Source organism: Balaenoptera acutorostrata, chromosome 19 (genome assembly GCF_949987535.1).
Source record: "Balaenoptera acutorostrata chromosome 19, mBalAcu1.1, whole genome shotgun sequence".
Classification (NCBI taxonomy): domain Eukaryota; kingdom Metazoa; phylum Chordata; class Mammalia; order Artiodactyla; family Balaenopteridae; genus Balaenoptera; species Balaenoptera acutorostrata.
Genome location: NC_080082.1, coordinates 58,187,342 through 58,212,949, shown reverse-complemented (window position 1 = coordinate 58,212,949; position 25,608 = coordinate 58,187,342). Strand labels below are relative to the sequence as shown.

The 25,608-nt window shown below is 58.9% G+C and overlaps 1 protein-coding gene across 1 annotated transcript; it reads left to right on the top strand.

Moving 5' to 3' along the window:
* On the top strand, positions 1 to 25,507 carry NAPA (NSF attachment protein alpha). Its single transcript, XM_007168203.3, has 11 exons — positions 1 to 240; positions 11,031 to 11,110; positions 14,073 to 14,189; positions 19,045 to 19,091; positions 20,544 to 20,621; positions 20,816 to 20,871; positions 20,959 to 21,043; positions 21,896 to 22,000; positions 23,189 to 23,257; positions 23,703 to 23,753; positions 24,730 to 25,507. The coding sequence occupies exons 1-11, from the start codon at positions 122 to 124 to the stop codon at positions 24,829 to 24,831; spliced, it is 909 nt and encodes a 302-aa protein (XP_007168265.2). The 5' UTR covers positions 1 to 121; the 3' UTR covers positions 24,832 to 25,507.
* Positions 25,508 to 25,608: the final 101 nt, after the last annotated feature.

The window sequence follows — 25,608 nt, the reverse complement described above, 5'->3', positions numbered from 1 at the left end:
ACGTGGTTCTGGGCCGCAGGAGGCGCGCGCCGGTGCGACGTCAACGCAGACCACTAAGCTTTCCTGAGCTGTGTACCGCGGCCCGGCCGCAGCTGAGTCCTCCGAGGGCCCGGGCGGTTTGATGAGTACCTTTGCGGCCGCCATGGACAACTCCGGGAAGGAAGCGGAGGCGATGGCGCTGCTGGCCGAGGCGGAGCGCAAAGTGAAGAACTCACAGTCCTTCTTCTCGGGCCTCTTTGGGTAAGAACCGCGCCGAGGGGTCCGGCCGAGACCTAGACTGGGAAGACAGAGGAGTCGTAGACTGGGGCGGCGATAGAGACGAAGGGCTCGAGCCTAGAGGACGGGGGGTGGGTGGGGAGGTTGCAGGATCATGTGACATGGTCTAAGGCAGCAGAGGTGACACCGGCCAAGTGCCAGGGTGCCCGGGTTGTGGCATTGGCAGAATAGTTTGAGGAGAGTCTGTCCGAGATGGTAGAAGGGCCCTGGGCTGAGGACACCCAGGCCGAGGCGACACCATCTGGAGGCAGGAAGGGGATCCAGGCTGAAGATGGGCCAAGGGGCTGGAGGAGAACCTGGGCCGAGGGAATATGGTCTCAGGCCTTGAAGGGGACCTGGCCTGCGGGGACTGAGGGAGCCTGGGAGGGCAACCAGGTCAAGAAGCCTTTTGGAGCTCTAGGAGAACCTATTTGAAGGATCCCAGACGGGCGTCTTGGGTCCCTGGGACTGAGGACCCTTGTCCGAGGGCTTCACCTTTTCAAGGCCTGGGGCGGTGGATTTGTGTGAACGCAGGCTCAGGGCTCAGGGCTAAGGTGATCCTGGGAGTGATGAGCCCAAGTCTGAGATGTGTGAGGTGTCTGGGATGAGTATGGCCTTGGTCACGGGTGAGTAGTGTAAGGGGACCTGACACCAGAGTGAGATCTGAGCAGAGGAATCCCTGGGGTGATGGAGTTACGGCTTCTGAAGAAGCCTGGACTGGGAGGCTGGAGACTAAGGTGGGGTGAGGCTTGATTTAGGAACTGGAGGGATAAAAGGGAGAGATGAGGGAGATGAGAAAACCAAAAGGGGCCGAAGACCTGCTGTGTGATCCTTGAGTAAGGATTGGGTGGGCATTGTGAGTAGTATGCGAGTGGCGTGCCCAGGATACCGCTGAAGGGGTCTGGGAGACAGAACCAACACCTGCAGTGTGGCAGACGTTTCCCATAAAGTTCACGTTGGCTCGTAAAAGTTGTTTGGATGGCCGTCCTTTGAGGAATTTTAGTGGCTTAGGAGTGTCAAAAACCTTGGTTTGAAAGTGGTCTCTGCCATTTCATGACCTTGGGTAAGCTGTTTAATTTCTCTGTTACAGGGGGGCTTAGTGAAACCTATCTCAGGTGTTTGTTGCTAGTATTGAATAAGAATGTAAGTAAAGTGCTTAGAATTGAGCCTGGGATGTGGTTATCACTCTGAGAGTGCTAGCTGCCATCAGTGTTACTTCCAGGAAGGAAACAGATGTGGAGCTTGTACAGGGCTGGTGGGGATCAAGGTAGGGGTCTGATGGGAGAAGTGGGGATGGGGGGTCAGAGCAGGGAGAAACAGTGTGATGAGAGAGGAGCTGAAAGAGGTTAGGAAAGGAACTCCGGGCCATGGGGACTTAATAGGCTGAGGGGAGGGGGCTTGAGGCCCCGGGTGGAGGGAAAAGAAGGCCGCGGAGGACTGAGGAGGGTTGTGTTGCTCATGGGCCTGGGAGGAGAGCTGCAGCGGGCCGGGTGAGTTTGTAGTGAGTTAGGAGGAACCGTGAGGAGGGGGCCGCATGGAGCCTGGCAGCAGAGACAGGCAGAGGTTGGGGAGGGCTGTGAGGCTGGGAGAGTCGTCCAGAAGGCTGGAGAAGGGGCTTGGGGGGAGGACCAGGGATTGGGAGAGATGGTGTTAGGAGGTTGGTAAGAAATGAAGTAGGGGAGGGTTCTTCCCGGGAAAGGAGATGGGAGCCGCTCGTTGTTATTTGAGGGTGGATTATGTTTAGTGAAAGAACTTGAGTAACCTGGCTGAGAATTGCCGGGTGTGGAGAAACATCCGGGGCTGATGGCCTGTATTGATTAGGTGAGAAATGTTTTATTTTAGAGGCTAAGAGTGGGGAGAGGGTATGTGTGTTTCTGCTTCCTTCACAAGGGGAGAAATTCAAGTGCAGTGTTCTGGGGTGGGGCTAAGAGCTCAGTTTTCGGTAATGGTTTTCCTGGGTGGCTTTTGGTGTCTGGTCCCTTTGGACTGGGGGTTAGTGTACTGTCGGGCCGTGCTTGGAGGGAGCAGCTGAGTGAGACCCTGAAACACCTTTCACCTGGTTGGGAAGGCAAGATGAACGCTTGCTAAAATACTATTAAAGCAAAATTGTCAAATGTGACTAAGGGCTAGATTCTGTTGTTTGTGGGAGGTGCCTGACCTGAGAGGAAGCTGCATGAACTGAAGGAAGGTTCTGGTGAGGTATGAGCTGGGCCCCAAGGAACCCTAGGTCATGCTAAGGGAGTGGGGGCTGGGGAAGGTGTTCTAGGCAGAGGGAATTGTGTGAACAGAAGTCTAGTGTGAGGGGAGGTTCTGCCCGAAATCATGGGGAACTGAGATCTAAAGGGAACAGGGATGGCTCCCCAGAGGAGAGAGCTCCATCTGGGAGGATGAACAGGAGTTCCAGGGGTACCCTCTGGCGGGGGAGCACTGATTCAGGCAGAGGAGACAGTTTGAGCAAGGCCCAGATGAAGGTTTAATGCAGGGGGTTCCGTGTTAGCCCATAAAGGTAGAATGGGCAGAAGGGGGTGAGACTGAACAAGAACCAGGCCCAGTCCTGGAGGGTCTTCTGAGAAAGGGCTTGGATTTGAGGAGGTGTTGGAGAGTACTGAGGATTTTAACGGGGGCCTGTCTTAGCCTGTTCGGGCTGCTGTAACAAAATACCATAGGCTCGGTGGCTGATAACCAACAGAAATTTATTTCTCAGGGTTCTGGAGGCTGAGAAGTTCAGGATTATGGTGCTGACAGATTTGGTGTCTGATGAGGACCTGCTTCCTCATAGACAGCTATGGTTTCACTGTGTTCTCACGTTGTGGAAGGGGCGGTGGAAGGGGTGAACTAGTTCTCTGGGGTCTCTTTTATAAGGGCACTAGTTCCAATCATGAGAGCTCCACCTTCATGACCTAATCACCTCACAAAGGCCCTCATACCATCACCTTGGAGGTTAAGGTTTCAACACATGAATTTTGGTGGGGAACCCAAGCATTCAATCCATAGTAGGGCCACTACTGGAGGGTTCCCATTTGCCTTTTAGAAAGGACTGCAGCAGCTGGTGTTGGGGAGAGTGAAGACAGTGACAGTAATACTAGCTGATAACGTTTATTAAGTGCTCACTCTGACTCTGAGTCTGGCCTGGGCCAGGCGCTTTACCTGCGTCCTCACATGTAGTCCTCACGACATCCCTGTGGAGGTGGACAAATGGGGGCTTAGAGATGTTGATATATTTGCCCAGTCCTCTGGTGAGTGGGAGATCGCGTTCACACACAGGCCTGTCTGATCCCAAAGCCCTCTTGCTGCCACACGAAGTTTCTCCTTGATGCTCGGGCCCGTTTCTGGGCACTCCGTTTAGGGAGGATGTTGGCAAACTAACTAGGCGTCTTAGGGAGCTTCCTTCCTCTGATTCTCCCATCTTCCCCACCCACGTGGCAGTTTTCTCCAAACGTCTGAAAGAAAGAGCAGGTGTATTCATCCCAGACCCTTCAGCTCCAAGAGCGGTTGCCATGGTGCAAGGCTAGCGCACAGGACAGGGATGCAGACGGAGACCGAGACCCGCCTGACCAGAGCCTGTCTGCCGGAGGGGCCAGCCCGAGAGGACTTGCCTCATGGGCGGGAACCACTCCTGACACCTTCCCTCTGGAGCCGGGGTTGCCGGGGTTCCCGGGGTTCAGCGTTTCACAACCCTCTGTGGCTTCTGAGGACTGGAGGAGGGAGTGTCGGGGCTCAGCTTGTCCCTCTTGCTCCTCCTTCCCCTTTCAGGAACCTCAGCGATGACAGCAGCCCAAACTGAGAGGTCTCTGCTCATGTCAGAAGGGCCAAGTAGGGCTGCTCCCGCCTGGGATCGGGGGCAGCCCCGTCACCTTGGATGTTAAGGCCTTCTTTGCTCTTCGTTGTTCCTGGGCTGCCAGACACTAGGGAGCTTTGGTGCACCAGCAGCCTGGGAGGGAGGCTGTACCAGCCAGCTCGCAGATCCAAGCTGCTTCTGTACCTTCCCTCCCCTCCTCGGCTCCCCAGCCAGGGCTCAGGAGATGGGAGAGCAGCCCAGACTTCTGCTCTGGAAGCAGAAAGGTGGCGATTTCCCAGACGATGCAGTTGTGGAAAAGGAGAGGGGAGATGCAAGATGCGCTCTTTCTTCCTTCCTGCTCCCTGTCTCCCGATGGATCCAGACTTATTGCTGTGCCCCTTCGGGATGGCGCAGGTTCCAAACAGTGGTTCTGTTCCCCGTGCTTTTCCTCGTCCCGAACATCTCCCCGTGACCCCTTCCCCCAAATCCAAAATAAAAACTTCTTTCCACTCAGATACCAGTCTGTTTAGCAAGTTTCTTCTTCTGTGAACTGAAAATCATAGTAATACCTACTTCGTAGGATTGTCCTAAGGAGAGAATGAGGTTGTGCATGTGAAGCGCTGCGAGCACAGTGCCTGACCCTGGTGAGTGCTTATTAAGTGCTTATTGTTATCAACAGTATTAGTATTAGGTATTGTGATGGGAAGTTGAGCCCGAGGCGCTGGAGAACTAGAGATAACAGGGTGCTTTCTGTGCACAAAGAGCAGCCTGCAGATCAAATGTTGACACAGTTCCTGCTTGAACCGCTCTTGGGCACCAGCAACCCCTGGGAGCCCTGGAGGCTGGCTTTCCTGAGGCAGAGATTGTGGCCAAGGTCCTCCGGGTAGGTGTCCCCCATCCAGGACCCCCCCCCCCAGGCCCTTGGCTGAGGAGTGCCGGCTTCCAGACCACCTTCCACCTGCAGAGCACGCAGGACCCCGGGATGTCGGTGAGCTGGGCACCGAGGTCACTCACTGTCCCCTGCCAGCTGCCAAGATCCACAGCTTAAAACTCAGCCTCTCTTGCCCGGGCTCAGAGTCGAGGCTTTCCTGAGGGGACACAAGGCTTCCAAGGAAGCCGGTCGTCATTTCGCCGCAGTCCGAGGGTTCTGCCTCTCTTGATGGATGGGACCCTGCTGTCTGCTCACACAGAGGTTTTGACACTCCTGTTTGGAGTGGGGCTACTGAGAGGCAAGGGTCTTTCCGAAACATCTTTTAAGAATAGGAACCATTGGGTGCTCTGGCTGGGATGAAGGAATCCTGTTGGGTTGCAGAGGGCATCCGTGCAAGAACCACGGGAAGGCCTGCTGGGTCGTGTGGCAGGCGTGGCCGCTGCGCTTGAGCTCACGGGCAGGAGGGCGATGGCCCCGGAACCAGCCCCATCCGTGTGGTGTGCAGGGGCTGGGGTAGGTGGGAGGCCCCCCGCTCTGTGGAAGCCAGGGGAGGGGCGCCACTTAGCTAATCTGGAGGTCAGGCGATGAAGCCCACGCTGAGATGCGAAAGGAGAACGTTTCCAGAACCCACTCTCTCGCCAGCCTGAAGCGGGTGAGTGATGCTCTCGTTGGCTCAGCACCTGCTCTGTGGCAGGCGCTCTCCTGGCTGCTGCCTGCGGGGACGGGCTGTTCCTCGTGCCTCCAGCAGGCCTGCCGGCTGCGGCGTCTCATCCCCACTTACAGCTGAGGAAGCAGAGGCTGGGGCGCCACGAGCCAGCACTGGAATCCAGGCCTGCCTGACTGTGGTCCTCGATTTTTCCACCCACCCCGAGCGACTCTAGAATTCCCGTTGCCGGGTGGCCGGCGGCCCTTGGGGTGTATTTCTCCTCCGTCGTGTAATAGCAGCTGTTGGAGCGCCTGCTGCGGGCCGCGCTCTGTGCCGTATGCCAGGTACTGCGGCTTCTGACCCTCACGAGACGCCTCCCCGGTCAGGCCCGTCGTCTCTGTGTTACAGATAAAGAAACCACGGCTCAGGGGTGACTAGCCCAAGGCCGCACAGCTAGCAAAGTGCCCGAGGCTGACTCCAGCCCAGGTCTCTCGGCCCCCAAGTGCGTTCTCTCTCTCCCCATTGCCCGTCCAGGCATTTCAGAGCTGGGCAGTTAGTGTGTTAACACTGGATTCTTCCGTCGTTCCTGGGGCCCTACGGGAGCTCGACGCACCGCAGAGCCAGAGGGGCAGCGAGGGGCTTAGCGCTGGTGGGCGATGCAGGAGGAGAGGCCGAGAGATGCCCGGAGACCCCGCGGCTGTGGCTCTGCCAGCAGAGGGGCGAGGCTGGGGGGCCGCTGCTCCCGGCGCCGGGGGCCTCTCTGTTTTCTGATGTACCTTCAGCCTGCCGCTCCGTGAGGCGGGCTAGGGCTCAGCGGGGGGCTGGCTTAATGGCTCCCTCCGGGCCTCCAGGCTGCTCAGGCTGCCCCCAGCTGAGAGCAGCATTTTCTCCTGAGATGAGGGAAACCTGAGCAGCGCTGGCTGTTTCATCGACAGGAGAGGCCGGAGCAGGCAGGGACCTTGTGCGCCCCCTCCTTTTCCAGAAGACTCTCGGACACAGGGAAGGAAGCTTCCTGGACCACAGGGTGAGCAAGAGGCAGGGCAGGTTTCCCGGCCCGGCCGCTTCCTGGCAGCGTCGGCTTGGGCCAGCCCCTCACCACTGTGAGCCCAGCTTCCTCCTCTTGTCAGCCAGGGTCATACCTACAGGGTGACTGTGGGGATCTCTGTGCTGCTTCAGGTGGCACCTGGCAGGCCGCTATAATGAGTCATGAGGATGCACAGCAAAGGAGAGGAGGTGGGGGCCCAGACCGGCCCTTGGGCCCGTTCTTCCCCACCCAGGGCGCGGACGGAGAATCAGGGCGGGGACCTTCAGGCCGAGGAGGGGGCTGAGGGCAGGTGTCTTTGGCACCGCAGAAGGACAGGGGTTTAGGGAGTGTCGGGGACCTAACGTGGGAGTTACTCCACCTGCCTTGCCTTCTGAGGCCCTCAGGAGACTGCAGGTTGGGTGGGTGGCTTGTTTCTGGGAGCCGGGAAGTGCCCAGGGGATGGAGAAAGGAAGGAGGGAGGCTGAGACTCTGCCCTGCTGACCCCCTGGCCCGGGTCCCACCGGGCTATCTGTGCGTGCCTGGCGCCGCACCCTTCCCTCCGTACGTACGGCAGCCACTGGAGGATGGTGGCTGTGCCTGGGAGACCTGAGCCTGCTTCCTCCGCCTTGCGGGGCAGGGGAGAGAGCAAAGCTGCGTCGGGTAATTACAGACAGCCCTGCACCAGCCCGGCCCAAACCAGTTCCCTCTATTCCCGGTGTGGCTCGGAGCTGTGTGATGGGAAGGGCAGAGCAGAGGCAGCTTGGGGGGATCAGTGGGGGGAGGGACAGTCAGCTGTCCCAGGCGCTGCCACCTGGGCTCTTCAGAAGATGCAGGGCCAGCTAGCCCCTCTGGCCCTTGTGCAGGGGTCCGAGGGAGGCCTGGTTTCTTTCCCTCAGCAAGTTTGTCGGGGAGGCCACTCTTAGATAAGTGACATGAAGTGACCTGACCAAGGAGAGAAGTCCTGTAGTAAACCATGCAGATTTATCACATGGGGAGACAGCTTGGAAAAGCAGAGGAGCTGGGCTCTTCTTCCTTCTGCCCATTCTTTCCTTGCCAGAACGCTCCTTATTATAGGGCCTAAACCCTTCTCGTGGCTTCCAGCATGGGGTCCCCCGTCCACCTCTCCATCCTCAGTGCCTGCCACTCCCTGGACCATAGCCATCCTGCTCCCCTTCTCTTCCTTCAACTGGCCAAGTTTGTTTCTGTCTCAGGGCCTTTGCACATGCTGTGATTGCTGCCTGGAATGTGCTTCCCTCTTCACATGGATGGCTCCTTAGTCATCTTTGGGGACTAAGCTTAAATCTCACATAGTCACAGCAGCTTTCCCTGACCTGCCCATTCAAAGAAGCCCCTCGTCCCCCAGTCCCTCTGCAGTTGTCTTGCTGATGTCCTGTTTACTGAGGGTCAGGTCTTTCTCCTTTGTTTGCTGCTGTTATCTGCAGTGCCTGGCACGTAATAAATGCTCAGATATTTGCTCCCCAGTTGAATAAATAGCTATGTGAATGGCTTCTCCTTCAGGATCTGCCAGGGACCCGAGTCATATTACTTTCCCCTTTGATGACTCCACTTCCATCTCTAAGGCAAGAGGCTGGAGCTCCAGAGATTCTCCTGTCATCTCCTGGTCATGGGAGTGGCCCGGACCCAAGCTTTGAGGGGAAGGAGGAGGCAGGCCTGGAGGCCTGAGCAGATGTTAATCCCTCTGGCTTTTCCACCCGCAGTTAGAATCAGTGAGCCAGCACGGGGTTGGCCCAGCTTAGTCTGGGATCATAGAATTTCAGCCCAGCAGCTGACAGGCCTTGTGTTCTGAGCCTGCCCTGTCCCGCTGAGCTGCGACAAGCCAGCTGAGGCTGACTCTGCTCATTGTTATCACCCGGCTTTGGGCCTCTCCGTGGTGGGACGGGCCATTTCTGCTCCTCCGGGAGCCTGAGCTTTTTCAGAGAATGTCTGGGTCTGGAGAGGATTTAATTGCACTCACAAGGAAGGGAAGGATGCGCTAGGGGATCCATGGGGTGGGCAGATCTGTGGTTGTGGCCTGTGAATGCACCTGGCTCCTTTCAGAGAACCTTCCAGAGAAGATCCCCCAGGGGGTTTTGTAGCCTGGCCCCCAGGGACCCTTCTGAAATCTCTTCTGCCCAAAGCTTGTGAAAGTTCCTCACCTCTCCAGGGCCGGGAGTGGGTTCTGAGGAAGTCGCTCCAAACAGGGGCCCCAGGCCCAAGGCGTCTTGTGCAGCTGTGGTGGGAAGATGGGGGAACCCAGCAGGGTGAGCGTGGGAGGTGTGCGTCACCACATCCCTCAGGGCTGCTTCCTGGGGACAGCAGAGGGTGGGTGCAGAGTGTCAGCACAGCCCCAGAAGGCAGAGGGGAGACTTCTCATCTGAAGAAGCAGCTTACCTGGTGCGATTTGGATTCAGGAAGCCAGGATTCCAGTCCCAGCCACCCTGCCAGCCCGCCCTGGGGGTATTGCCTTCCGACGTTACCTGACATGGGACAAGTCACTGGTGGCTGCTTCCCAAGAGGTCAGTCTAGGTCAGCTTTTTCCCTCCCAGACTCTCCTGATCATCTGAATCATCTGAGGCCATTGTTACAAATCTTGATTGCAGGCCCCACCCAGACCTGCTGAGTGAGCTCTCCAGGGAGGGTGGCTCTGGGGCTGTGGTTTGATTATTACAGCGAACATCTGATGTGCATCCAAAGCATGGGCAAGCTGGCCCTACCGCACCAGCAGTGCAGAGGGCAGGGGTGCTCCCCATACTGTGTCCAGAATTAGGTCGGAGGCCCTCACCCTCTGTGGCTGGTGTCGGCGAGGGTCCAGGGCCGGATGACACAGGGCTGAGGGCTGGGACAGTGAAGATGATTTATTTGTGTGGCTTTATTTTTTGGGGGGGGTTGGGGGGGCCGGTGGGCAGCCTCACAGCTTGCGGGATCTTAGTTCCCCAACCTGGGTTGAACCTGGGCCCCGGCAGTGAAAGCGCCGAGTCCTAACCACTGGACCGCCAGGGAATTCCCATTATTTTGCCATTTTAAATAATCTTGTGCTGAGCATCCTTGTAGCTTCGCTGCTTAGTTTCTTTTTTTAAAATTTTTTTTTGTAGTTTATATTTTTTTATTTTTGGCTGCGTTGGGTCTTCGTTGCTGCGCGCGGGCTTCTCATTGCAGTGGCTTCTCTTTGTTGCGGAGCACAGGCTCTAGGCGTGCAGGCTCAGTAGTTGTGGCACACGGGCTTAGTTGCTCCGCGGCATGTGGGATCTTCCCGGGCCAGGGCTCGAACCCGTGTCTCCTGCATTGGCAGGCGGATTCTTAACCACTGCGCCACCAGGGAAGTCCCTCTGCTTAGTTTCTTAGGATAAATTGCTAGGAATGTAATTCATTGCTGCATCACAGAACCCAATGTAAATGCTAATATTTAAAATACATATATATTTTTTTTCTCGAATAGGTAAAATATGCAGACGATTTTAAAATCCAGACAGTACTAACGAGGGATATGAGTCTGTCTCCCACACCTGGCACCCAGTTCTACAGACCCCACCTTAGAGAAAAATACTGTAACTATTTTTTGTGTGTGTATTTTTCCAGAAACCTTCTATGTCTACATGTATGTTTCTGTTCTCACCCTCTTTTTCTGTTTTGTTTTAACACAAATGGGAACTTTCGGTGTACATATTTTAAAACAGTATTTCTTCATATGTCTGTATTAGTATATATCTGCCTGGTCGTGAATTGGCAGCAACACGCTTTTAGGGTTGAGACGCCTTCATTGGACAACTGCAGTGTGCAAGGGACAGGGTTAGGGCCTCGAGGAAAGGACAAGGTGTCCAGGGATGGACTCTTCCCCAGAATGCTTTGCAGTCTCGTGGGGAAAAGGAATTTGCAGAGATCCTGGGATCCAGTGGTCAGCACCGAGCATCTGAGCAGGAAGTGGAGGAGACTGTCAGAGGCAGGGCTCCTGGGGGTGGTCGGGAAGGGCCCCCCCCTGCAATGAGGGTCCAACCCAGACCTGCCCAGCGAGGGCCTAGCCAGCCTTTGCGTGATGGGCTGGGGGCCACCGACTCTGTCTCTCTTGGGCTCGAGCAGAGGCCTGAGCTGTAGCTGGACTTGGGAAGCTGGCTTCACGGGGACATGCTGGGGCTGGGGCTGGGGCCACCATCCGGCGGAGATGTGAGGGCATATCTCCACTGTCGCTGGGGCAGGAGGCTTGCTTTTCCATTTTTTGGGGGGGGCCTCACTGTGCAGCATGTGGGATCTTAGTTCCCTGACCAGGGGTCGAGCCAGTGCCCCCTGTATTGGAAGCTCAGTCTTAATTAACCGCCAGACCCCCAGGGAAGTCCTGGCTTGCTTTCTCTTTGATACCAGATTAGATCTTTTTCTTACCTTTTTTTCCTTTCCTTTTTCCCAGAGGCTCATCCAAAATAGAGGAAGCATGTGAAATCTACGCCAGAGCAGCAAACATGTTCAAGATGGCCAAAAACTGGAGTGGTATGTGATCCCTGCTAGAGCGCCTCCATGGCTCTTTCTCCGTTTTTCCCTCAGCTTCCGGTCCCAGAGGCCTGGCTGAGGTGTTGGCCTTGCAGCTCCCCCACCAGTGCCATCTCCAGCTTTACAAACCCACTGGCCCAACATCTGGTCATTCCGAGCCCGCTGGGTTGTTTTACAACTTGGGTCACAGGGCCTTGGAATGAGAACTTAGAGGATAAGGATAAATAGATTATTGAATTCAGATAGACCCATGTAGATTGATGAGCTCTTTGAGGGGTTTCTCCTTGAATTCAGAATTTCAGGTTTCCAGCAAGGACCTACTATATAGCACAGGGAACTATATTCAATTTCTTGTAATAACCTATAATGGAAAAGAATCGGAAAAAAGAATATATATGTGTAAAATTGAATCACTGTGTTGTACACCTGAAACTAACACAATATTGTAAATCACCTATACTTCTACTAAAAAAAAAAGAAAGAAAGAATCTCAGGTTTCCCTGGAAGCAGTTCCCTAATCCTTCCATCAGAGTCTGAATTCTGGGCTGGGGATCATTCAGGTGGTTCCAATAATAACATTAACACGGCTCCATTTATTGAGCCCTCTCCTAAGCACCAAGCTTGCATTATTTAACTGAATCATCACAGCAACACCATGAGGGTCAGTACCATTAACATCCCCATTTCACAGATTTGGAAACTGAGGCTTGGCCCAGCCCTTTGCCCAACACGCCACGACTAGTGAGTGACTGAAGCAGAATTCAGAAACCAGAACTCTGACTCTGGAGCTGGAGGGCTTAACCTGCCCCATGTGGCTTCCTGACCTTTGGAGCCAGAGTGACTTGGATCTGTGTCACAGCTCAGGCTGGCCACGTGACCCCAGGGAGGTTACCTGGCCTCTCCAAAACTGTTTCCTCCTCAGCACGGCAACGGGGAAAGGAACGGTCCTGACCCTGCGGGGCTGTCATGTGGGTTCATGGAGATCAGCCGTCCCCACGCAGGGCAGTCAGCACAGCACAGTAGCAGCTGCGAGCTCCATTTCCCACTCCTATTAGCAGCACCGCTCCCTCTAGAGTGGGAGGGGAAGCCCTTAGAGGACTCCAGTCAACAGACTGGCAGACTGCAGGAGCACTTACAAGGTCCCCAGCCATCTGTGTGCTCTCACTCCAGTTGGGGCAAGACACACACACAGACAGTACCATAGAATACTGGAAGGGCCTCTTCCCGGAAGAGGGCATCCCAGGTCACGTGCCTCCTGAGACTCTCACAAGCTGTGTTGGTGAACGGAGTGGCCCTTCTGACTTGGCCAGGAGGGGTATGGTCAGACCCTGGCAAGGCTGGAGCTTGGGCGGCGTCCGCCAAGGAGAGGTGGGTGGGCAGGGAGGGGCTCTTTTTTTAATCTTTTGGCCGCACCGTGTGGTATGCGGGATCTCAGTTCCCAGACCAGGGATTGAACCTGTGCCCCCTGCAGTGGAAGCGCAGAGTCTTAACCACTGGACCGCCAGGAAAGTCCAGGGAGGAGCTCCAGGAGGTCCAAGGGGCCAAAGATCTGTTTGGGTGCTACCTGCAGGCCTGGAAGAGAGGTTCAAAAAGCCAGCGCTCGAGCCCTTTGGGGGCTGACTTCATAACATGGCTTCAAACATCAGCAAGATTGGATCAAGAAGATCAAGCAAAGACAGTGTTGAAACCCAGGGAGGAACTTTCCAACTACAAAGGAAGCGAAACCTGGGATGGGGCTGTGAAGGCACGGTGTGGAGGCACAGGGCAAAATGGACTATCGTTTTCTGAGAATATTTTTGGTGTCCTGAAAATTAGAATAGCTTTTTCCTAAGCTTTCACAGCATGTATTGTGCCTAGAGCCAGATCCTATGTGTATTTTTATATGCTCCTAAGGTAACAATACCATTAGAGAAAGAGTATTTCTTTCTCAATCGCATAGATGGTGCTTTTCTCCTAAAATTTGTCACCTCCCTCCTTCCCCCAAATATTCAAACAAAAGTCTTAGGCCTTTTTTTTTTTTTTAACTTTTCCCCCAATGATGCTACTTTTCTGGAAATTCTGCACTCAAGTTTGGAGCCCTTAAAAACAAGAAAGAAATCATACATAGTGCAAACCTGGGTGGCTTTGTCTAGCCTCCTGCTCTAAAGGGACAGGATGGGGGCCAGGCCCGATTGTCCTCTTCCAGCTCAGGAATTCTGTGATTCGGACTCGGCCGGAGGAGGATGAAGGGCAGGGGCCTTAGGACTGAGCTGGTGTTGGCCATTGGAGCTCCCACTTAGCACAGCCCTACCCCTGGAGGAGGAGGGGTCCCGCTGTCTCCCACAAGTCAGATTAGGAGCCGGAGACGTGCGAACAGGATGGCTTGGGGCGCCTGGAAGGTGGCAGTTCGCAGCTGAGTACAAGACAGCCTGGGCTTCAGGTGTGGTCTCCGCCTCCCTCCACCCATGGGCATTGGTCCCCATGCTCTCAAGTTCGTGGCATCTCCGTCCTGTTTCCCTTTCTGGCCGTGAAGTCCCTGGGGGAGTGGACCTTGTGAGGCCTCCTTGCCACTCAACCTGCAGCGACTCCGTACGAGGGACCGGCATGTGGACAGAGGCAGGGGAGCCGGGGAGTTAGATTGGAAGGGCTGGGGGCCGTGCAGGGAGAAGTCAGGCTTGGAAGGGGAGAGGCAGTGGAGGGTCTGGGGTAGCTGCATCCTCATCTCCACTCTCTTGCCCAGCACCCCCGAGCAGCCCCATCCCACGGGTCAGCCGGCACGCTGCCTGGGCCGGGGGTGGGGGCAGCAGCTCCGGGGTCAGGAGGCCCGAGGTCTAGGCCTGCACCTCGGCTCACCCCGGCCAGGCTCTTCCTGTCTCGGGGACTCTTTCTGCACCTGGAGAGCTCGACCACCTCCCTGGGACCTGTCTGAGCGACCTAAAGCGCAGAGCCGCCCCTAAGACGGGATCCCCCTCTTCTGTTCCAGCCGCCGGAAACGCCTTCTGCCAGGCAGCCCAGCTGCACCTGCAGCTCCAGAGCAAGCACGACGCGGCCACCTGCTTCGTGGATGCCGGCAACGCGTTCAAGAAAGCCGACCCCCAAGGTGAGGGCCTCTGTGGGCTGCTGGAGCTGGCAGCCCAGAGCGCCAGCTGAGCCCCAACCCAGAGAAGGCCTCAGGTTTCCGACCCAAGATAGTAGGCAATAGGCTGGCCTGGAGGCGCTGGCGCTCTAACTTCAGCATTGGCTCCCTTCCGGCTGGCGTTGGCCTCGCGCTCCAAGCCTCCGCCTCCCCTTCTGCTCTGTGCCTGCAGCTGATCGCGCCCCTCCCCTCCTGGAGCCTGGGAGCATTTGGGAGTGGGAGTTACATTTCAGACCCACCGCATGCCAAGGAGAGAGGAAAATCTGTTCTGTTGTCAGAATTAACATGTGAGAGGGGGTGGGAGGGGGTGCAGAGACCAGCCAGGTAGGAGTTGCTGCCGAAAAAGGAGCGGAAATTATCCTAACCTGGCTTCCCTACCCCCTGGGGGCGGTGGGGATGGGGTCAGAGAGAACAGATCCCAGAGACGTAGCTGCAGAGAACAAGTTCCTTAGAATGAGAGCGTGCTGGGGACAGAAGCCCAGTTTGGGACTGACTCACTGTGAGGAAACCGTTTCTGTCCCCCTGGGCTCATCCTGAAGTAGAAGCTCAACCCAGTGGGTACCAGAATTTTGGATTTCGTGGAGCTGGAATTTTATTTTTTAATCATGGTGCCAGACATCGGTTGCCAACTTTTAATTTTAACAAGCTCATTTTTTTAAATGACCATCTACAATTACTACTCACTCATAAGAGAATGGGAAATATGTGAATATTAATTTTTTTTTTTTAAAAAAAGGAGATGCATCACCTTGGAATAAAGGCCTATCCTTCCCAAGAGAGGGCAGTTGGCACCAGTGCCCGGGGGTCTCTCCAAGGATCTGTGAGCACTGGTTCACACACCAGCGCTGGGGAATTGGTGGCGGATTCGTTATCACCATCGGGACATCTAGTTCCCAGTGGAGGATTTGACGTCTGTGTGGACCAAGTAGCTGTTCTCTGTTCCCAGACGTGACGGGTGGTTCCTGTGCAGCCGGGTGTCTCACACATGTGAGCTCAGGCTCAGCAAGAACCCAGGGGAGGCCTTGTGACTGGGTGGGCCGTCGTCGCTCTGCACAAAGCTAAGTGCATCTGGCTGGCAGCGCTGGGCCACAGCAGGCCACGTGGTGATGTGATGACGACCCAGGGTGACCTTGGGTTTGTTTTCAGCTCAGATCACCCAGGGAAGTCTGTGTGTCCCCCGCAGAGGGCCCCCGCCCCCAGCCTGCCTTCTCTCTGGGGAACTGGTCGACCTGCAGATGCTGCCCCAGCATCTGTGACGCTCAGCTGCTGCTCCAGAGTGCCTGGAAGGGCTGATGTCGGGGGTGGGAGCTGAGGCCAGGCTGCATGGCACGTGCACAGCGCCACTTGCTCTTCACACAAGCCCCCGCGCTTCCGGGGGACACGCCCCACCTGGCACCGTGATGTCGCGTCCTTCCCCAGCTTTTGACCTGAGCCTTCTCAGCGAGCAGCGATGGTCTGCAGGGTGTGTGTGGGGTGCTGGGGCCCCGGTCGGGGGTGTGGCCCAGTGCCTGGCCTCCGGAAGCGTGGAGGGCGGCTGAGGCGTCGGTGGGAAGGCAGCAGTGGTTAGGTGTGGCGACGTGCCCATCTTGGGGCTCAGAGGCCAACTTGGTTTCTCTAGGGATCAGATCAGCGAGCCTGCTTCTCTGGCCTGGATGCTGAGGGTGGGAAGGGGTGGATTTGGTACTGGCGGTGGCTCTCAGGGAACAGGAGGCACTGTGGCTCAAGGGAGAGCCTAGTGTGGGCAGAGCCGGGAGCGGTGCCTTGGCTGGAGCTCCAGGCTCTTGGTGCTGAGCCGGGAGTGGTGTTGGAGCGGCAGCGTCCCAGCAGCACCGCATCTCGACTGCCCGCCCCAGTCAAGGAGGGCGGGGCTCACTGTGGTCTCTGAGGCCCGGGGCAGCCTGCTCCCCTGTGACCTCGGGGAGACGCCTAATCTTTTGGGTCTCCGTTTCCTGGTCTGGTAGAGCAGAGACCACACGTGAGATAAAGCACAGACGTGCCCAGCACGGCCCCTGGCGTGTGATAAACGTCCAGTAAGGGGCAGCCCTCGGCTCCCATCAGATGGCAGCCCGGCCTGGGCACCCCCTGCCTCCACCCCTGGCCGCTTGCCTTGTGAAGCAGAGCCGGAGGGCCCATGTGGACCACTGCCCGGTTTCCCCGAGCAGGTGGCCAGCTCCCTGGGGCCTCGCTGCTCGCCTCGCCTGCCTCAGAGGCCTGGCCCTGTGTCAGCACTTCGTACAGGAGTCCTGGAAACGCCCCCTCCCCACCGCCGACAGGCCGCTGAGCCTGTGCCTGGGACTGCCAGGGCGGAAGGAAGCGATTGGGCGCCTGTCACCGCTCTCCCTCTGCGAGTCTGCCCTGAGTGTGGGCCGAGGGTGGCCTGCCGCCCCCTTGGTGGCTGAGGGCAGAGGGGGGAGGTGGTGACCACAGCTGTCATTGGTTCCCAGCCGCCGCCGGCCGCTATGGGTAGACTCAGGCCAGGGAGGCCTCTTACCCTGCCCGCCTGCTAGCCGGGCCCGGGGGTGCGTGTGTGCGCACACGTGCACCCAGGGCAGGGCAGTGGCCAGACCCCCACTTGCCCTCCCCCGTGTGCTCCCCCAACCTCACTGCCAGCCTCACTGGGTACCTGCTGTGTACCAGACACGTGGCGTCTTCCTTGTACCCATTCCACTTCTTCGTGGGGTTCTGCGATTTGCTTCCTTGTACTGAGGAGGCCTGTCTCCCTAAGCCAGCACCTTCCCCTCTCTGGGCCTCAGCCCTCCCCGCCCACCTTCTGGGGCTGGATCATTCCCAGAGCCCCTTTCTGGCTCCCAGTTTCTGCAGGTGGCTGGTCGGGGACAGGTGTGCCAGGGTGCGTGGGCTGTGCGCCCCTGGGGTCCTGGTGACCGGAGATAAGCTGGTTGTAGCCAGTGTGTCAGCAGCTAATCCGCTAGTGCTCTGGCTGGGGTGGCAGCTGGCAGCCTGCCGCTTTCAGGGACAGCTGTCCTGGAGCGAGGGGACTCAACCTTGTGAATCCATGCTGCTGCCTGCGGGTGAGCCTTCTTCCCCTACTGCCACCGCAAGGGCCGTCTTGCTGACGACACTCCAGGCCAGCGCCGGCAGGCCCGGGGCGGCCGCTGCAGGGGAGCTTCCGGCCTCTCCCCCTCCAGGGCTGCTAGCCTCACCCGGGCAACCTTTGCCCCTCTGCCTGTAGGTGCCTGCTGTGCGCCCCATCGTTCCAGCAGAGGGGGCCTGTGAGTCGCTTGTAGGGGGGACCTGCTGGCCGCATCCACCCCCCTGGGCTGGAGGACGGAGCAGCGTGGGGTGTGCACGGCTCACGCACCGCCGCCCTGCCCCGGCTCCTTATCCCCCGTGCACTGGGCTGCCAGCTCAGCAGTTACTTCCAGAAATGCTCTGTCACAAAACGTGTGTGTGTGTGCGTTGAAGTAACACTGCTTCAGGCTGTATTTGTTTGTGGTGTTCTCTCCCTTTTCTCCTTCTCTGCCCCTTTTTGCTTCCTTTCCCTCTTCCCTACTGCCTCAGGCTTCCCCCATCAGCCTCAGAACCTTGACCCAGTGGGGTACGCTCTCTGAATCTTTTAGGGGTCCCGAGGGGCCTTTCAGAATTGGACCCGACCTACCAATCCTCCCTCCCCCAGAGCAGTGCTCACAGACACCCCCTTTTGGCCTGTAAATTTGGTGGTTGGTGGGGGAGCTTGTGGACTCCCTGAAGGGCCAGCCACAGGTCTGGGCCGAAGAGCCTCTGTCACACGTCTCCCTGCGTGATGAGACCATTAGCCCCTTGAGAGCAGACACCGGGCCTGCGGCTTCATTGCAGCATCTCAGCCCAGTGGGCCCTGCTGACTTTGGAGACCCCGGCGGCAGACCAGGGGGCTTACAAATGCCGGACTGCGGGGTGAATTTTCAACCTTGCCCCAGCTCAGAGCCCACCTGCTGTGGTCTGTCCAGGCTCTCTGTCCGTCTCCCTCCATCTCCCCCAACACCCTTTCCTCCTGAGATGCATTAAAATGGTGTTTAAAAAAAAATCCACCCGAGAGCTCATCTCTATCTGCTAGAAAATGCCACCCACTCATGCTTCTCTCTCTCCTCCAAATAACTTGTCAAAAAAAAAAAAATGCCTCTCCCAAATTTCCAAATTTAAAAACTTGCAAGAGGTAGTACAACAAAGGTGCCCAATTCTTCCTCCCAGGTGCCATCCCAGTGTGTGTGTTTTGTCGGTGAAACCTGGGGCTTGAGGAGCCAGCAGGCAGCAGTGCCAGGCGGAGGAGGCTGCAGAGGGCTCTGCTGCAGGCTGGGATGTGGGCAGAAGAGTGGGGACCCCAACCGCTGGGGCCTCAGCATCACAGCACCCAGCCGCCTCCTGCCACAGACGGAGGCCAGGGGATGCAGCTGGTTCGGGGTCCCACCGTGAAAGGGTGGCAGAGCCCAGGTGGGACCTGGCCGCCTCTGCCGGCAGCTCATCCTCAGGGGCAGGGCCTTGGCAGATCTGGTCCAAAACACCCACGGGAGTCTGGCCGCCAGCTGGCTATGCCCTGTCCCAGGGGTTGCTGGGAAGGTGGTGGCATCGTGGCGGCCCGAGGGAGAGGGCCGCTGTATCAGCAGGGCTCCCCCGGAGGCATGTGCCCGGCAAGTCACAGTCAGCAGGATAAATTAGCTTGACCAGGTTTCCTGCGGCTCGGGGTCCCCTCACCTTCCCTCCCTGCTCAGGAGCGTAGCCCTGGCCCCTCCCAGTGCAGCCCTGCACCTTCCTCCTCTCCTCGGCCTCTGCTGAAATGACTTCACCTTCTCATTTCTCCTCCCCGCCTTCCTTTTTCTCTCCCCAGAGGCCATTAACTGCTTGATGAGAGCAATTGAGATATACACAGACATGGTAAGGGTCACTGCGTGTCCTGTCTGCCCCGTTGCAAGTCCTACCATATTGCCCCAGCTTCGCCTCTCCTCCTCCGGCCCTGAGAGCAGGCGGGAGACTGGCAAGGTGGGGGGTGTCACCAGAGCCGGGCTGGGCTGGGCTGGCTGGGTCCTCACGCAGCTCCTCACCAGCCTGGCTCCTGGTGGCAGCTCCCAGCACGTCACAGGGGCTGACGGCCCCTCCCCAGGTCCTGCCTCTGGCCCCCCACAGGCCGTCATTGTCCTCACTCGTAGACGTCACTGCTGTTGGGGTCCTCGCGTGTCCGGTGCGTTTCCCCTTACCCAGACCTCCCCCCCGCCAGCGTCCCATTTGATTCGGGGAGGGTAGGCAGGGCCCAGAGTCAGCTCAGCCCCTGCCCTGCCCCAGGGAACATCCCCATCGACAGGTGAGGCCCAGGGAGGCAGCTGCTGGGCTGAGGCCAGGGAGCCAGGACCGTGGACCAAAGCCAGGCCCTGGCGCCTGTCGACTCCACTTTTTGCCCCTTCGCGCTCTACCTCTGTCAGACCCCTCCCTCGGGCAGGAACCTGGGCCGGAACCTGGGCCCTGCCTCTGGCCGGGTCCAGGGCCGTGCTGTAGTGGTGTCGCTGTAGCAGTGGCAGCAGCCGCCGTGCATTGAAGCAGACGCTCCGAGCTGGGTGGTTTAGTCTCCCCTGCAGCAGCCCCGTGAGGTGGGCACTGTTGTCATCCCGTTTGACAGGAAGGAGGGTCCCAGACAAGAGACGTGACTCGCTCAGGGCCCCACGCCTACCGACAGGAGTCGCTGAGACCCAAAACTAGCCCTGGCTGAGCCCAGGGCCTTGCCCCTTCCTGCTGCCCTCAGCAAGGAGGCGGCCATGGACCAGGCTCCGGGTGTGAGTGGCGGGCCAGGCATCTGGACCCCCACTGGGTGGAGGCAGGTAGGAGGTGCTCAGCCCCTCTGGGAGCTGGAAGGCATCCTTGGGGAAAGCCCTGGGCGCCTGCAGGGGAAGCTGGAGAGCAGGGGTTGACCTGTGAGGAGGGCTGTGTGGCCGCACGGGACAGGGAGGCTGTTTCTTAGGCAGCGGGGCGCCTCTACCAGGTGACTCTGGGCTGGTCCTCCGCCTCTCTGGACCATCTGTCACACGCCTCCTCGGGCCAGAGCTTCTGGCAAGTCCCTGTGCAAACGGTGCCTCGGCGTTGCTCCATCTGCCTGTGCCCCCATGGAGACTGGATGTGGAGGGCCGTGCCCGCCGTCACCCAGGCCGCTCGTGCTGGAGCCTCCCTTTTAAGCCCCGTGCCCCTCTGTCTCTTGGGACCTTCTGCGCACCTCCCCTCCCAGGGGCGGCTGAGGGCTGAGAATCCAGCTTTGGGGGACGTGGAGGGGTGTGGTTGAGCTGGGGCGGGGCACTCAGGACGCCCCTCGTCACTGAGGGCTCCTTCCCACGTCTCACCCAGGGCCGGTTCACCATCGCGGCCAAGCACCACATCTCCATCGCTGAGATCTACGAGACGGAGCTGGTGGACATTGAGAAGGTCAGTGGCAGGTGGGGCCCGGCCAGTGGCCGGGGAGGGCTGCCTCGGCCGGTCCTCTGAGACCAGGACAGGAGCACGGGGCACCGGCAGAGCCTGGGTAAAGGGCTCCGGTGAGTCCCGGGCCGTATTGCGCCCGAAGGTGATGAAGGCTGCATTGGCCCCTCGCCCTCCCCCCACCGCCCGTGTCTCCCCAGGCCATCGCCCACTACGAGCAGTCTGCAGACTACTACAAAGGCGAGGAGTCCAACAGGTACCCCTCCTGCCCGCCCCAGCCCCTTGGCGAGGGCCCCGGACCCGGCTGCCACCAACCTCCCTCCCCTCTCTCTGCCCCATTCAGCTCTGCCAACAAGTGTCTGCTGAAGGTGGCCGGTTACGCGGCGCAGCTGGAGCAGTATCAGAAGGCCATTGACATCTACGAGCAGGTGGGGCGGGCGGGGCTCCGAGCCCTGCTCTCGGGGGCGGCACGGCGCCCCGTCCTGCCTGCCAGTGCCCCGGCCTCCCCCCAATCCTCTGCACTTCCCTCGGTCATCCCCACGCCCTCACCCTGTACTCAGCCTGGCTGAACACTCCTCTGCCCACGACCCCATGCGGTGTCACCGCCTGTCACTGCCGTCTTCCTAGACAGGCCCTTCCCACACTGCTCACAGGGCACTTCCCAGGCAGCCCCAGAGTGAGGCCAACTCTGAAGAAGCAGAGTCAGGGAGAGAGTGGAAAGAACTGCGAGGCCCGGGGTAGCCAGAGGCAGCGGAGGAGCCTGCTAGAAGGGGCCCGGGGTAGCCAGAGGCAGCGGAGGAGCCTGCTAGAAGGGGTCCGGGAGGTGGTGTCTGCTGGGCGGGGAGGGCTGGGGGGGGCCCAGCCGCCCTGGTGGGCTCAGCCTGGCCAGGAGAAAGGCAGGCAGCTGGCCTCGGAGGAGAGCGGGGCGGGCGCCGCCTCTCATGTTCCCGCAGCCTGCCACCCCTCTGCCCACCAATGTGCCAGCCTCCTGTCGGGCCTGACAGCAGGGCCGCCTCTCCCTCCACCATCGCGGGCGCCTCGGGAAGCCCACGGACACCTGGCCTCAGCCCTGTGGCCACACCCCCGCTCCCCATCATGCCCTGGTCCTCGGCCACTCACAGACTGGTTGCTGACTTCCCCGGGGCTGGTCTCTTTTCTCCCTGCCCTCGGGGTCCTGGGTTAACAGGGCCCCACTGGGGAACAAACCCCGTTCCCAGCTGGCCCCCAAGTGCCTGGCAGTGACCCTGGCCCTCTGGCTGCCCGCCTGCTCGTGCCTGCAGGTGGGGACCAACGCCATGGACAGCCCGCTGCTCAAGTACAGCGCCAAGGACTACTTCTTCAAGGCGGCTCTCTGCCACTTCTGCATCGACATGCTCAACGCCAAGGTGAGCCCAGGCCCAGGGGCCCACCCAGAGCTTACCCACCCCCCACAGGGTGACTGCCCTTGGAGCACAGTGTCTGTCACTAGGCCGAGTCGCCTCTTAACCCCTTCGGAGGTTAAGCCCCTCACTCACGTCTGGCCCCTGGCATTTGGCCTTTGGGCAGGAAATGCTTGTTTCTATCCCTGATTTCACTCGCTCAGTCCCTGTAGCCTTTGAGTTTCCAACTCCCGACTTGCTCAGTGCCAGGCTTTTTCTTTTGTGGGAGCACTTTTTGAGTCCTTACTGCACCCCATGAGGTTGATACCATGGTCGCCCCATTTTACAGATGAAGACACTGAGGCTGAAACCAGCGTCCCTTGTTCAAAGCACGTGGCTAGTAAACTGCAGCCCCAGGATTCCAGATCTTTCTGACTCCCAGTGTCATGATTTGAACCAGAGCCTAAATGCCAGTTCTGCTCGTTCTCAGGGCTGCTTAGCAAGAGAGGGGTCAGGGCTGGGTGAGGGGTTGGGGAATGGCCAGGGAGAGGAGCTGGGTTCTGCTGGCGTCTGGGATTTCTTGGGGTCTTCAGCTGCCCCATCCTCAGCCACATGGTGTGTCTGAGCCCCACCCTTGCTCCCTTTGCCGGCGTCCGGCAGGGCAGGTGAGAGCTTGGGCTTTGGGGTCAGGCCAGTTCAGATCCCCAACACGTACCTGTGCCCTGAGCGGGTCACTACCATCTCTGGGTCTGTTTCCTACTTTCGAAATAGGGTCACCATCGTTTGACCCTCCCCGGGTCCTCGTGAGGGTTAAACGTGAGAAGTGCCTGGCGTCAGGCCTGACACATAGGATGTGCTGTTATGAGGCAGTACCAGGCAGTTGTTGCCATTGCCCCTACCCTGGGTGGACCGGGTGCAGGAGAGGCACTGAGCACCGGCCTGGGGAACCCTCCTCCTTCCCCCAGGCCCCCGCCGCCCCCGTCCCCTGCATCTGTCTCTGCGGCCAGGCTTGCACTGAGCTCAGCTCCGTGAAGCTGCCGCCAAGCACAGAGCCCGGCGTCACTGGAGGCTGGGGTGGGGGGGGTGGAGGCGCAGACAGCTGACTCGGGGCCAGAGCGGCCCCCGATCCCCTCGGCTGCCGGGCCAGCTGCTCTGAGGGCCCTTCTTTACTAACTTGTGCCCTTCTTCCTCCCCTCCGCCCTCGCCGACACTCAGCTCGCTGTCCAGAAGTATGAGGAGCTATTCCCTGCATTCTCCGACTCCCGGGAGTGCAAGCTGATGAAAGTGAGTGCCGGGGGCTCAGGCCACCCCTTTCCTGCGTCTGCACTTGGAGCAGGGCGTGTGGATGGGAATCTGGAGGCTTGGCTCCGGTTAGCACGATCACCGAGATTTGTACAGTAATTTTCAAGGGTCTTTTGTTTCCCCCTCGCCTGCCGTTTGGGTCTCCAGTTTCTGGATGAGACAAGTGAGATTCAGTCAGCAATGGAGCTGGGGGCAGAGCTGGGAGGCTGCAGGATCTCACACGCACACAGGCACGCGTGCACGCGTGACGTTCTGTGTTAGTGACTTTTCGATGCGGAGGGCAGGGTTGGAACACAGCCCCTTCCTTCCTGTCAGCATGGGAGTCCCCCCGACTTTCACTCACCCAGATAGTGTGTGTGTGAATCTCATCCAGGTCAGGCCTCAGGCCAGCCTGGGCCCCTGAGCCCCGCCTGCCATTTTCTTGCAGAAACTGTTAGAAGCCCACGAGGAACAGAACGTGGACAGCTACACCGAGGCGGTGAGTGGCTGGCAGGCGTGGCCGCCCTTGTCAGATGTGCTCCCATGAATTTCACCCTTTTTTATCTCCAGCCCCGGCCCCTGGCTATGAATTCCTTTCTCCCGTCACTCCAGGATCCTCACAGGTAGCCCCAAGAGGTGCGGGGAGTGTTCTCCCCGTTGTAGAGATGATGGCACTGAGGCCTCTCGGGGCCGGAGCTGGGATTGGAGCCCATATCTGTCTGCTCCTGAAGGCCAAGGTCTTTGCACCACTCAGAGTCCCCCTGGGGGAGCAGTTAAGGATGTCTCACGTCAGGCACTTCGGGTGATCCTGGATGTGCAGGGAGGGAGGGAATGAGCCGCGTCATTCCCGCTCCCCTCCCCGAAAGCAGGAGGGAGGAGGAGCAAAGGGTGCCGGAGAGGCGGCATTGGGAGGGTCCCCCTTTCCAGCAGCTTCTCTGATAGAACCGCCCCACGGAGATGTTTCTCCCTTTCCTTACCCTGTTCTGAGCTTTCTGGAACTCAGTTCCATCCAGCTCAGGTCCACATTAGGTCCTCCAGACTGTATCTGTCAAGCATGTCTCTCCCTGGGTACCCATCACCAAGGCCATCACTCATCATCGTAGGCCTCTGAATGATGACAGAGACCAAACTCGTCAGGACCATCCCGCCCCAGACAGTCCATCCCGCCGCTTCTTATGTCTCCAGGCCTCAATTTCCCATCCGTAAAACAAGAAAACTGGACTTTTTTTTTTTTTCAGCTATAAAATCTTTCTTCCCCCCAAGGGAAGCCTCACGCCCAGGCCAGTAGAGACACAGAAGGGAGCCGCTCCGGCTTGGGTTGGGGCCCGCTCCTCCTCGGGGACTGAGGCTGACAGGAATACACCTGGAGGATCTTGGGAACAGAGACCGTGGGCTAGGATTGGTGGCAGGGCGGGAGCCGAGGCCAGGCGTGGGGTGGGCCGCCCCTCCTGACACCGGTCCCCCGGCGCACACAGGTGAAGGAGTACGACGCCATCTCCCGGCTGGACCAGTGGCTCACCACCATGCTGCTGCGCATCAAGAAGACGATCCAGGGCGACGAGGAGGACCTGCGCTAGGCCCGCCTGGCCCCCTGGCGCCCGTCTCCCTGCCCCGTCCGCTCTCCCCCAGCCTGGCCCTCCAGTGAGGATCGAGAGGATGGCGAGGAGCCCAGAGAGAGGTGGGGCCCGAGACGTTGGCTGCGAGACCTTCCCTCCTCCCCACCAAGGAGTCTCGCAAGCCACAGCGCAGGCTCAGCACTGCTTCGGGGGCCCCTGAGGCCAGGCCTGCTGGCCAGACGGTCACCCTCTGTTCTCGCCGCATCCCTTGCCCCCTGCCCCTTTATTTAAGCCCCCGGAGGTACCCTTCTCCCCGCCCCGACACGCAGAATCTTTGATGCAGACGTATTTGCTGTGGGTGCTGCCGGGGGTCAGGGTCAGCATCTGGCCCCCCATCTCCCAACCAGCTGACTCATGAGGTTGGTGTCTGTCTCTCCACCTTTGCCCCCCAGCCGAGCTCTGAGCCCACGTAGCCACCGTGATTTGCTGTCACCGCTGGGGGTGGGCTCCTTCCCCACCCAGCACGGGAGCCTCCCAGCCTCCTGCAGCCCTCACCTCTCAGGGTAGTCCCAGGCCCTGGAGCTCCGAGGGCCATCCCCATGCCCACCCCTCCATCTCCACCCTGCGCTTCGAGGTGTTGTTGGTGGGGTGGGAAGCTGCCGCTGCCTGAGGAAGGAAATAAAAGACAACACTTGTGCACGAGTCTCTTCCTCCTCACCCTTCAGGGCCTGTGTCCCGTCTCCCTGGCCCTCCCGCCTTGGGCTCTGGGCATGCTTTGTGGGGAAGAAGAGGGCAGGC